Consider the following 13,285-nt stretch of genomic DNA (forward strand, 5'->3'; position numbering starts at 1 on the left):
TCTGCACCTAAACTTTCAGAAACCTACGACCATTTTCGTTACAGGTCTGACCAAGCTTTATAACGGTTCTGACAACCTGTTATTTAGGTATATTAAGAAGGGGCTTTAATGAACTGAAGCCATCTTTCTTACTTTCTCTAATGATAAAGTGTTGAAGAAATTATAATAACTACAACACAACAGAAATGCTAACATTTTCAAAGACAATATGGGCTGTAGTGTTTTGTGTGCAATACGTGTTTTTCAAGTTATAAAATTTAATAGGGAAAGTGAACACAACTATTTTGACTTAGATATTGGCAACGTGTTTTGATGTGTTCTGCACTTAATTTGAGCGTATATCACGTAGCAATTGTGAATACAATATTTTGGTTGTCCCCGGTGAATCAAATTGACTATACACTTCGTTTTCCCACTTGGTTTTCATAGTGCGTAAAAAGGACCCACATATCGCCATAAATGTCGGAGGTGAAGGTAACGGATAAAGGTGGGGATAGTTTGACCTTAATCGACCATGATGGTTTTCGACTTCCAAAGTTTGGTAACACAGCGGAACAGTGCAGTCAGATCTTCCAGGGCTTGAAAGAGGCGAAGTTCCGAGATGATGATATATTTATATGTACTCCGGCAAAATCAGGTACGTAATATTTTTATGTGTTCCGCCAAAATCAGCTAACGTAATATTTATTTGTACTCCGCCAAAATCAGCTACGTAATATTTATGTACAGTGTACACCGCCAAAAACAGGTACCTGATATACTGATAGAGTAATCACCCGTGGCACTGTTCTTTGATGTCGTCCCCACTTTGCTACAGAGAAGTTTCCATATCAGTTAACCCACCCACCCTCCTAAGTGTACGTTTTGTTATTATTCCATTATTTGCTAACTCATACCCCATTGTGCCATCACTGATGATAGGGTTTGTTTGTAATGATCTTTATAACCAGTGGATAAAACAAACAGTACCTTTCCCAGTTAATATTACTGTACGCGAAATACGCTGTGTTATTTTTGCTAAATAATACAAAACATGGTTTGGTCTAACTAATTTAATGGCTAGATTACAACTGTATTCAACAGAGAAAACACGCACAATAGTTTCTCACGCTAATGTTATCATAAGGCATATAGGGTTAGAAATGAGTGATAGACTGAATTATTTACTTGAATCTGTTGTTACAATGCCACGTACAAAGCAAACTGCGAGGAAGTCCATTAAACAAATGCTTTGAAAACGGAAACTATACAAGACATGTACTGATCCTGAACTTAAAAGTTATGAATCACTCGGAAAAAATACATAGAATCTACAATTTACGAAGAAATCTACTGTATATACAAAATGGAACAATTTTCACAAGCAGCACGAAATGCATGTGAAAATATGGCGCTTCAAAGAGCAAACGGAGAATGTTTTTAATACAAGAAGAATAGAGGCAAATGAAGGAGCGTTTCTGGAATGCACATACAGGAAATGGAACTCAAGAGATAGATATGTTGGGAATACACAGGGAAAGAGTGAAGGGAGTAGCTGCAGTCATGGTAGCAATAAAGTTCAATACCCAGATTTATTAAGAAGAATTTACTCTATCAACCCAAGAGGATACCAAGAATATATTTATACGGCCCAAAGGGTCAGAGCCGGTATTACCTTCTAGAGAATTTCATATCGCTGGGGAAAAGACATTAATTAAGGAACCGACACCAATATTACGCAAGATAAAGAAACAAACCGAAGAATTACACCGGAGAGACATACCGCTTGAAATACCACTAGAGGCGACGGTTAAAAAATTAGAAGAGAAATTGAAAATAAGAGTAATCTCAGCAATACTGGACATAATCCCTATGACAACTATTTAAAATGGTAAAAGAATCCTAGAGATAGAAAAAGCAAACTACCAGAAATCAAAAGAGCCTTTTTTTACACAGATTTTTGGCAAAATCGTGGTACAAAGGGTGTATTTATCAAAGAAAATGCAACATATGCCAACTGGACACACATCGCATAAATGCTCTCAAAACCAAGAGTCAACAACGGGAACCAACGAACCGAACCCGGGAAGACAACAACAACAAGCACCTGCAGAGAAACAAACATAAATAATAATTTCCAGACACCAACAGCAAGTTAAGGAAAACAAGAATCTTAAATATCCAACAACAGGAACTACAAGAACAACAAGAACAGAAAATAGAAGGAGGGCAAACCCCAAAGCAGGAACAACAACAACAACAACAAAGTCAACAACGAGAAGAGAAAATAAACCACACTAAACAGACAGTACAAAACCAACAGCAGCAAGAAAAACTAATTTTAAATCAAGGACAAAAAGTAATACAGCAACAACAAAGACAACATGAGGAACAAATAGAAGAACTAAACCCCCAACAATGGAAACAACAACAGCAACAAATAGAACGGCAACATAAACGACCCAAAGAAAACCAAGAGACAATAAAAGGACAAAAACAACAAGCAATAGGAAAAATTCAAAATTCTCAAGATTTTAAGCAACAATGCCAACAGCACCAACAAAAAACTACAAGGAAAAACATTACAAGACATATCATCACCAATAATCTCGGAACAAATACAAGCACTACGAGAAAATCGGATACTCTAATCCTCAAACTCTACGCCAACTAGAGAAACCCAAGAAAAACAAAGAGAAAGAGAGAGAATTAGAAGGAAATAAAAAAGAAGACAAAGAAAGAGAAAAAGAAGATGCAGAAGAAGCAGAAGAATTTTTCTTAGCATTAGACGAATGTCTAGAAAATAAAATAAAAAAATATTAATTTGATAATATACCAGATACAAATGGAAAAAACAAAAACAAAAATATTTTTAAAAAAATAATATCCTTTTTTTTAACAATTTAAAGAACCAAATCTTCCCAGAAAACAAAACAATATAGCAATCGCTTACAATTAGGGCAGGATGGCCTCTCCGCCTGGTCTGCAAAGATCAATCGGAGAGAGCACCCTCCACAAAAAAAAAAAAATCAAAAACAAAAAAAAATAACCTGGTGCTGACCTTTGGTGATCTGTAACTGTCAGTCCATTTGTAGCCACAGAATGTTCATACCGTGTATTACCACACGCTGAACACTCAAATTAAGCGCATAATTATAGGTGACTGCATTTGTATGGGATAATATGAACGAAATTTTTGGATGGAAATACTGAACGAACTTGGGAGTTCATATTTTCCCATACAAATACAGTAACCTTTTTATTATATGCTCATTTTCTTATTCTACCTAAGGCTTAATTTTGTAAACAAAAATACGATACACGAAACAAAGTAACTGAACATATGCCGTATTCCAAACTAAATACACCAGTTCAAATTCGTGATTACACAACAACATTATTAATCGGCTCTTAACTCTGCCCAGATAAATTTGAACTTAGTCGCGCGCAAGACATGACTTTCGAAAGAAAATGGCGTTTTGGTCTACTTAAAATTTAAATTTGGAGTCATATTGTGAATGAATGTACATTGCAACAACTTTTCCATTTGATCTGAAATGAATAGATTTTGGTATTTTTGTCGTTTCTACGAAATTTCGTGGTTATGGAGTGGATTTATGTGCCAATTCTACATGAAGTACATCGGATTTCAGGAGCGACGGAGCAGCGTGTTCACTTCTGCAAGTGTGTTTCTGTTCTGCCATTGAATTTTTGAAATCATAATGTGGGAAAAATATGAAGTCATTCAATTTCAGTTATCAAAAAGACGCTATGGAATATGTTTATTTCATTTTGTGTGCAGTAAGGAGGATGTATTTGCACTTGGAATATAATCGAAATTACAGTACAATTTCGAAATGCGTAATCAAGCTTCAAAACCCATGACATGGCTCATGTAATTCGGAAGTAGATTTTGAGGAATTCAGGATGTAAAACTGTAAGTACATTTTTTGCCATTCTTATTACCAGCTAAAGGAGACAGTTTATACCTTGTAACTTGCATGTTATTAGTAGGTACCCACCACTTTTATGAAATCTGGCGTCTGTCGCTAAAATTGGAAACACTGTATCAAAAGAGTTAACGCGGAATGTGCGAGTGTGTTTTGGTTTTGTAACGTAGCTTTAACAATTGTTCAGTCATCTATCTACGATGTCTGCAAGGGGATAGTTTATAGTGATGTCTAGCGCTGGGGCATCATGCCGCAGACATGTAGCATGATGTCCCACCCAGTCACATTATCCTGGCACCAGGCCGACCAGTCCTGACACTAACCTCTTAAAGCTGAGCGCCAAGCGAGGCAGATGTTTGTACTATTTTTGTAAGTCTTTGGCATGACACGGCCGGGGATCGAACCCACGACCTCCCGCATCTGAGGCAGACGCTCTAACCACTAGACCACCGGAGCTGTCAACGCGGAATGTAGCAAAGCAGCTGGTATGTGACAGACCGCAAAACATCTCTCTAGTTCATTCAGAAACAAATTTAATCAACCAAAACGTAAAGCGTCTGCATTTATGGACAGTGAGCACGCGCATTTCATCTTTCGTGACGTGTGTGTGTTGTGTTTGGGGGTGTGTGTGTCTATTTACATTTGTAACGTAACTTTAACAAATTTAGTCATCTCGTTCTGATGTCTGCATTGTGGCAGTTTATAATGATGTCTAGCACTGGGGCATCATGCAGCAGACATGTAGCTAATGCAATTTCGAATTTGCGCGATTCCCCAGCCCAGTAGTAACTTGTGTCGAAAAAGTCACATTAACTTCTGGTTGTGTGTGTGTGTGTGTGTGTGTGTGTGTGTGTGTGTGTGTGTGATGTTTAGGATTTTAAAGTAGCTTTAACAATTCTTCAGTCATATCGCTACGATGTCTGCAGTGTGGCAGTTTATAGTGATGTCTAGCACTGGGGCATCATGCCGCAGACATGTAACATCCCAGTCCCATTATCCTGACACCAGACCAACCAGTGCTAACATAACTCTTAATGCTGAGCGTCAAGTGAGGCAGCTGTTAGTACCAAAATTCTGGTTGTATTTATGAGATTGTGATCATAGAGGTAACGCTCTGTGTTGACTATACCGGAACACGTTGCATCGCAACCTAAATTTCATTTAAACACGAAATTTTTCAACTGCCCTAAAATTCATAATTAGTATAGTAATATACATCATCAGACTCTTTAATGAGTTCATACATCAAATGTCTTCAATGAGTTTATACATCAGTGTCATCAGTTAGTTCATACATCAATGTCTTTAATGAGTTCATACATCTAATGTCTTTAATGAATTCATACATCAATATTTTTAATGAGTTCATCATCAATAATGCGTTCATACATCAATGTCTTTAATGGGTTCATGCGTCAATAATGAGTTCATAAATCAGTCTTCAGTGAGTTCATGCATCATTAATGAGTTCATACATCAATGTCTTTAATGAGTTCAGACATCAAATGTCTTTAATGAGTTCAGACATCGGTGTCTTTAATGAGTTTATACATCAGTATCTTTATCTCAGGAGAGTATCGATCTATGGCCCGGTATTAGAGATAAGCTGGAGAAGTGTGTGATTTAGATTTTTTTACTTAGCTATATCAATTTTAGTGATATCGCTACTACGTCTGCGGTGTGGCAGTTTATTATGAAGTCTATCACTGGAGAATCATGCCAGAGACATATAGCATCATGTCCCACCCAATTACATTATCCTGACACAAATTTGACCTCACATAACCCTAACCTCTTAATGCTGAACGCTAAACGAGACAGCTTCTTTTTTATGAGTTTTTGGTATAATTCCTCTGGATTTACGAACCCGCGACCTCCCTCATCCGCAGCGGACGCTCTAACCACTTCGGCCACTGACGATGTCCTTATCTTGAGAAGAGTAGTATGTGAAAAGGCAAGGGTGTCTCAACAGAGTATTAATCTATGCTACGGTGCGGGGGGGGGGGGGGGGTAAGCTTTAGAAGAAGAACGGTGCAGAGGTACCACCTTAAATTCCTTTCCAGGTCCATGAACTCTTGGAGCCATGCTTTGTATTCGACATGTTCTCCAGTCCGATATACATTTTCAAGAGAACCAGTCAGAATGGTCGTTCAACGTCATAAGTTTCCAAGTATGCGTGTTGGAGCTTCGATTACTTGTGATATAATTAATCTGGCACCTTGGCGATGCTGCAAAATTATATATTCCTTTCCTTCAGGTCCGAATACACAAGTCAAATTAACAGTTCAAAAACTTCCATTCGAATTATGTGCCCACAATATTCACGTAATGATAAACAAACATGTATATTTCCAAATCGATTCATACATTGAAAAATGTAGAAAGTTACAATTTCAAAACACGAAACATGGATTGAATAAGACTAAGGAGGTTCTTGTGTCTTGTAAAAAGGTGTCCATTGTAGTAAGGTATCCATACATATTAATACGTTGATTCCTAAAACAATTACTATTGCATTATTTTGTTTTTGTTCTTCTCCAATGCACTGTTATTCAATGTTTTGAGCAAAATTAAACATTCTTCACACTACACTCGAATTATATTCTTCTTTTTGTTTTCTTCAAATATGGTTTTATCAAGTTTTTTAAAGACCAAATTATGATCAAATAATAATATAAACATCTTCCTGTCGATTTCCGACCAAACTATTTCCATCTGTTCAAACGTTCGATAAAGACCTGGTACGATTTCTTCTATGTGCAAGACACGATTTAAAATGGTCCGTTATCTTCTCATACATTGGGCAAGGGGCGTGCAGTCTTGCGCGACACCTAGAGATAAAAGTGGAAAAAGAAAGTGCATATTTTGGTGTAGTATTCCACCGTCCAGCCACCCCACACAACAGACTACAGTGGCACACAGTTTTGTATTAAAGCAAAGTATTTATTGTAAGGTAAAGGGTCCCTCTTTTCTCTTTTTCATATTGATGATTCGTTATAAATAAAATATGTAATTTCAAGTTAATGGCCATTTGAAAAAGATATTTAATTTACTTTCACAATGTAACTAAATCTATTTCCAGGCACTCACTGGATCCAACAGATTCTCGGCTTTATCATGGGGGGAGTCACGGATAGCTCCGTCACGTCTGGACCTCCTGGAAACTTTCTAGAGGCAAGATCAATGGAATTTCACGACAAGGCCCCTTCTCCTAGGGTCTTCTTCACGCACTTACCCTTTAGTCTCCTACCTCGAGATATACTGGAAAAAAGATGCAAACTAATTCACTGTCTTAGAAATCCCAAAGACCAAGCCGTATCCTTTTTTCACCACACAAAAGGAATTAAACTATACGAGTACGATGGAAAATGGGAGAATTATCTGGACTTGTGGCTGGAAGGAAAAGGTAACATATTTTCATTCATAATTTGTTTATGTGTATTTCAGTGCTTCGTTCGAAAGTAAATTATAAGTTGCAGTAATTTTTATCATTTGAAAGAAAATAGCAAAGACATTCCTTTCTTTATCGGAACTATTATTTAAGTCTCGTTGATGGTAGAGAAATCGTCTTGTCTTGGGCTGGTGACATGTTATCGTTGTTAGCTCTCTCTCTCTCTCTCTCGCCATTTTGAAGAATTGTTACCCAAAATACCCGTCTATTGAACTTTCTAAGCTTTTCGACCTCATTGTCCGTTTCTTTAACTTTCTTAATTCTGAAGCGTTATTACCCTAATTGCCCGTCGCATTAACTTTTTTCGGTATAAAACGTTATTGCCTTAATTACCTGTCTCTTTAACGTTCATCATTTTGTTGCATTATTACCATAATTACCGTCTATTTAACTTTCGCCACATTGAAGCTGTACTGCCCTAATTAGCCGTCTCTATAACGGTCATCATTTTGATATGTTATTACACTAATTACCCGTCTCTTTAGCTTTCCTCATTTTGAAGCTTTATTACCCTAATTGCGCTTCTCTTTAAGTTTCGCTAATTTGAAGCGTTATTACCTCAATTGCCCATATGTTTAACCGTCGTAATATTTAATCGGAATCACCCTAATTGCTCTTCTCTTTACTTTTCGTCATTTTGAAGTGTTATTGCGTTAATGGCCGTCTCTTTAACTTTCGCCATTTTGAAGCGTGTTTCTCTTAATAGTCCGTTTCTTTATCGTTCGTCATTTTGAAGCTTTATTACTCGTCGTGAAGTGCTAATGGCCTAATTGCCCGTCTGTTTAACAATCTTCATTTTGAAGTCTGTTTACCTTAATTGCCCGTCTCTTTAAATTTTGTCATTTAGAAGGGTTATTCCCCTAATCGCCCGTCTCTAACTTTCGCCGTTTTAAAGCAATATTATCCTATTTTGCCGACCGTTTGAAGATTAATTGCACTAATTGGCCGCCTCTTTAACTGTTGCTTCAGAAACTAATACTTATTGAATGTGGCTGAAATTTGCACAGAGATTGATATTATTAACTTGAAACTTCCGGAATCATCATGTTTGGGCGAAATTGTCCCCGATTGCGCATTCTTCAAATGTTGGTTTCAAGAGCGTACCTATGCCAAGATTTGTTTCAGTTAAATGTGGCATGTAGGTGTGTATACTGACGAGGCCTGGAAAGTCGTTGATGACTGGTATTCCACGTCCTCGTTTAGAAGAAGTATGGTTTGTGATCGCATGTTTTCCGACTTTTGATTTATGCAGCAAACCTGTATTAAGAATTATACGATTTCAGCAAAACATAGCACCTTGAATGCGGTTGGTTTAGAATCTTTACGTCCCCTGTTTTCATGTTATCCTAAACGTTGGTTTCTGGAGCATACGTATACCAAATGAATGATTGATATCCCTTAGTTTCGATTTGCTGATATTTCCAGTTTATTGCGTCCGGGTTTAGCGGAGACAATGATTCCACATCCCTCAGACTTGTTTCTGCAGCATATAACTATATGCTGAATGTCATTTAAGTTTGACCTGCATCTTTCATTTTATGTAATCTTGTTCAATTATGATTTATAGCCATCTAATTACATGAGATTACTCGTAAGGATATGATATCATTAGTTGATGGAGTGGCGGCTCATTAGCTCTTCCAGATAGGCGGTCGACCGTTTTTCGATGACTGTTATCACGACTCAACCATTTAGAGGAAAGTCGTGAAACTTGCTTCGTTGGTTTATAACGAGTCGTAGCTGGTCCTAACTGAGAAAGATGTCCCTCGAAAACCCCATTTCACAGCTGCAACTCCCAAATAGATGGGACGTCCATACAAAAATTGACTCTGATGTGCAGATGATTTTAAATGAAAATGTTGCCGATCGAGCGATCCAATAAAAACGATGGCTGTCGTCGTGAACATTTATTCTGAACAAATCTCTAGATCAACATATGGTTTTCACTAAAGAAACGAGAGTTGTAATTAGTCCTGAATCGAAGTAATACACATATGCCACCGACTATGGCCACCACAGCACCAACCTTGAAAATCTTCTTATGGATATATGGACATGAGCTTTCCAGTGGAGCGTCTTTTGCAATGTTTAGCTGGTTCTGTATGAAAATGATGCTGACAAAAGCTCGAAAGTGACTTCCTTTGCGGTTATCTTTATAATCATTGTATAGCTGCACCAGAACGGATGGTTGTATGAACATGGGCTTTTCGGCTTACACGCTATAGCTATCTACCAGTAATCGTTGCATTTAAAGCAAAGTTGTTTAGGCCTTGCACCCTTGAAACACCAGTAATCGTTGAATTTTAGGCAAACTGATGTTGTCTTAATAGCCTTAAAACACCAGCAATCGTTGCGCTATAGGCAAACTGCTTTTGTCTTGACGCTCTTAAAACACCAGTAATCGTTTGGCTATAGGCAAACTGCTTTTGTCTTGACTCCCTTGAAACACCAGTAATCGTTGAATTTTAGGCAAACTGATTTTGTCTTGACAGCCTTAAAACACCAGTAATCGTTGCGCTATAGGCAAACTGAGTTTGTTTTGACACCCTTGAAACACCAGTAATCGTTGAATTTTTGACAAACTGCTTTTGTCTTGACACCCTTGAAACACAAATCGTTTCAAGTTGATTTTTGTTGGCTTGGCACTCTTGAAATGTCAATACTCATTGCATTGTAGGCACACTTGTTTGCTACGAACCTGTTGAAACAACATTTACAAAGTTTGTCGGGGCCCCGAGTGGCCGAGTGGTCTAAAGCGCTCACCGTTCCGGATCACTGCCATCTCACCTCTGTCTGCGTGGGTTCGAGTCCAAGGCTCGGCTAGCGTGGGTACGTGGGAAAGCCTGCCAGTAGCTTCTCGTGGGTCGGTGTTTCTTCCCTGGGTTTTCCAGGGTTCTTCCTCCACCAGTTATACTGGCCGCCATGTATAGCCTATCTTGTGCTGAAAAATGGCGTTAAACCCTAGAACAACAACCAGAGTTTGTCATCCCGCTTAAGCAATCGTGAATAGGACTATTATAGATATCGCTTGTGATAGTCTTGCTGATTAACTCACGTGCCTTAACAAAGAAATTGTTGTCTTTTTTTTGTTGGTCTTGTTTGTGTTGTTTTCGGTGTTTTCTGTTTGGTTTTGTTGTCGTTGGTTTCGTTTGCTTGTTATTATTTTTATTTATTTATTTGTCTTGTGCGTGTGTTTGGTGTGTGGAAGGGGAGGGGAGGTGGCGCAATTTTCATTGTAAGATAATGAGATATTTGTTACCCACGTGAAAACATCATCGCCATACTTGAAATTTTGACACGTCATGAAACAGATATACACCGGCCAAATACAATGGAACATATTTCCGATTTTGGAGAATTTTGTTATATATTTCACATGAAGTTTGATTCATTGCTATCATTTTCAGGAACTTTTCACTCCGAATGTTCATAATAACACCTTGTCTAACGTAGATAACCATGTAAACATTATTCGGTTTGTCCCTTAAACATTTTTTTCTTCACATGTATTACATTTAATCCAGTTATGCATTAAATTCTAATAGTCATGAGGGCGGCTATTCAACGTGCAAACACATGGCGTTATACTTTAAATAATCACCCCATTGTTACGAGTATATGCTCTCAAAATAAGTAACAGAATAGAATGAAAAGCAACAAACTTTGTAAAATTCAACAAATAATGTATTTCCCTACAATACAAAGTGAAAATAAAAAAGATCTTAACGGTATTGTGAAATAAATCTAAATGTAATAGTAGAATTACAGACACAAGTCCTAATAATTTAATGTTTTGAATAAACTTTAGTTGAAATCGAAGTTAAGTCCAAAGCTGATGATGTTGGTGTACCTTTGTCTATCTGTATTGTTGTTTTTTTTTTTTGTACCAACAGTCTTTTATAGAAACACAGTAATATAATTCCAGGTTCGGATTCACTCTAAATCCCAGTGAATGTATCTGTCCAAGAATATTATCTTTTTATGAGCATTCTGTATTTCCAGAGAAAATAATCACTGAATTAAATAATTTGAAGAAATAAATTCCAGCCCAAATGAACACTGAACACAACAACAATACAAATTTATTCTGTTGGATCTTAAGCACAATTGAAAACTATTTTGCAGCGACACTGACAAGATCATAAAGTCAGCTACGTGACCTCAAGGTGACAATTAACATTTCCTAAAATAAAATTGCCTAGTGGAAAATAACCTTCAAGAAAGATCTTAATGTTTACAAAATTAAATGTTAGTTATTATTAGAAAGCCTATTACTAAAATTAGAATATATAATCTGAACAATGTCAGATAAACAACATAGATTTTAGTGGAATCCCAATAACCCGCACACACACACACACAAAATTATTCATTTATATTAATAATGATCATGATAATAAATCCATACACATAGAGAATATTTAGCTATTTATTAGTTATTTAAAGAATAAACAAAAATAAAAAGTCAAAAAGTCAATAATTAAGTTGAACTAGAAAATAAACTTTATTTTGGACAAGATTTAAGTCCAACATAAAACGTTCCATTACAATAGCATTAAATGACATAAATACAAATAATTAAAAAATCTAACAAAAATGCAAATTAAATATACATAACAACATACATTTTCTCAAATCTGATTAGTTACTGAGGTTTATACGTGTATCTGTCTGTAAGACAACATGCCTTATTACATATCATTTCCTCAAAATCAACATTGTGATATGGTGCGGTGGGCTTTCTGTTTTATGCGGTTTCAATGTATACTTTTTTTCTTTTTTTCAAGTTGACTTTGGCAGTTGGTTTGATCACGTCCTGCAGTTCGAAAACGCGATAGACAACCATCCGGATCTCCCCATTCACGTAACGTACTTCGAAGACATCAAAGAGGTACGTAAATGAAAAGTATTGTTCTCCAAAATTGATGTATTCCTGATTTGTATGAGTGGATAAAGACAACTCTCCATAATGCCATTTTCAGTTTGCACGGGAGTGTTTGCTGATTTTGATTCTTTTGCTCATGTTGCTGGTTTTAAGGGCTCTTTTAACATATTAGCGTCATGATCATGCTGAGAAAAAGGGAGTAATGTGACTTTCCCAAGAACATGCATATTTTTACGTCTCTATGGTCTGAAACTAAGTAACAGAAAAGAGCAAAATCATGCAAGTTTTTAAAATTCAATAAATATCGTATTCCTCTTGGATATAAAATGAAACTTTAAAAAGGGACATGCATTACTGCGAATTAAATATTAAAGTAGTCCTAAATAGTATACCACAAGTCCAAAAGTACAGAGTATTCCAAATGTATTAACAGTGGTATTCCGAAAGAATTCCAAATTCATATGTGCTGATGTGCCATTACCCTGGAATAGCGCTGTTGTGCTAACATTCTTGATGTACGACAATTATATAATCCAGAATATCCTTGAATGAAATCACACTAATTCCATGATATTGATTTACTGGTAAAGTGTACAACAACGATGAGGAATATCTTTCAACACAAAACATCTGTCTTTCATTACTTGACCTACTACTGTGATAGCAGTGCACACCAGAAGGACTAAATTTCCCTGATATCCATTATAACCTGAGTGTTTATTCGTAATAATCGTGATAAATATTTAGTGAAAAGCATTGGAAAAAGGACGATCAAGCCACAATTAGATGTTTTAGTCCTGGTTTGCATATTTAGTGGGGAAAACGTTGTTGTTGTAATTGTTAATCTTCTTCGAAAAGGTAGTATTTTCATTAGAATTTAAGAAAGGGACATCAAAACCAGATCGAAGTTGAATCATGGACAATATGTTATATTCTTGTCTGTTTTGTTTAAAATTAAGAATAAGAGTGCAATGTGTTGTCAGACATGTTCTTATCTTATCATTTTGCATGCTATCTTGG

General features: G+C 36.6%; 1 protein-coding gene across 1 annotated transcript in view; it reads left to right on the top strand.

The window, feature by feature from the left end:
- The first annotated feature begins 398 nt into the window (after positions 1–398).
- The window catches only part of LOC149775538 (sulfotransferase 1B1-like), a 40,525-nt gene continuing 27,638 nt past the window's right edge, over positions 399–13,285 (top strand). The window contains exons 1-3 of the mRNA XM_089942999.1: positions 399–637; positions 7,012–7,335; positions 12,168–12,271. Coding sequence (XP_089799125.1) covers positions 460–637; positions 7,012–7,335; positions 12,168–12,271 — 606 coding nt within the window. The 5' untranslated portion in view covers positions 399–459. The remainder of the gene's footprint in view (positions 638–7,011; positions 7,336–12,167; positions 12,272–13,285) is intronic.

The sequence above is a fragment of the Sinohyriopsis cumingii genome, chromosome 19, assembly GCF_028554795.1.
Source record: "Sinohyriopsis cumingii isolate HCF-2022 chromosome 19, ASM2855479v2, whole genome shotgun sequence".
Lineage (NCBI taxonomy): Eukaryota > Metazoa > Mollusca > Bivalvia > Unionida > Unionidae > Sinohyriopsis > Sinohyriopsis cumingii.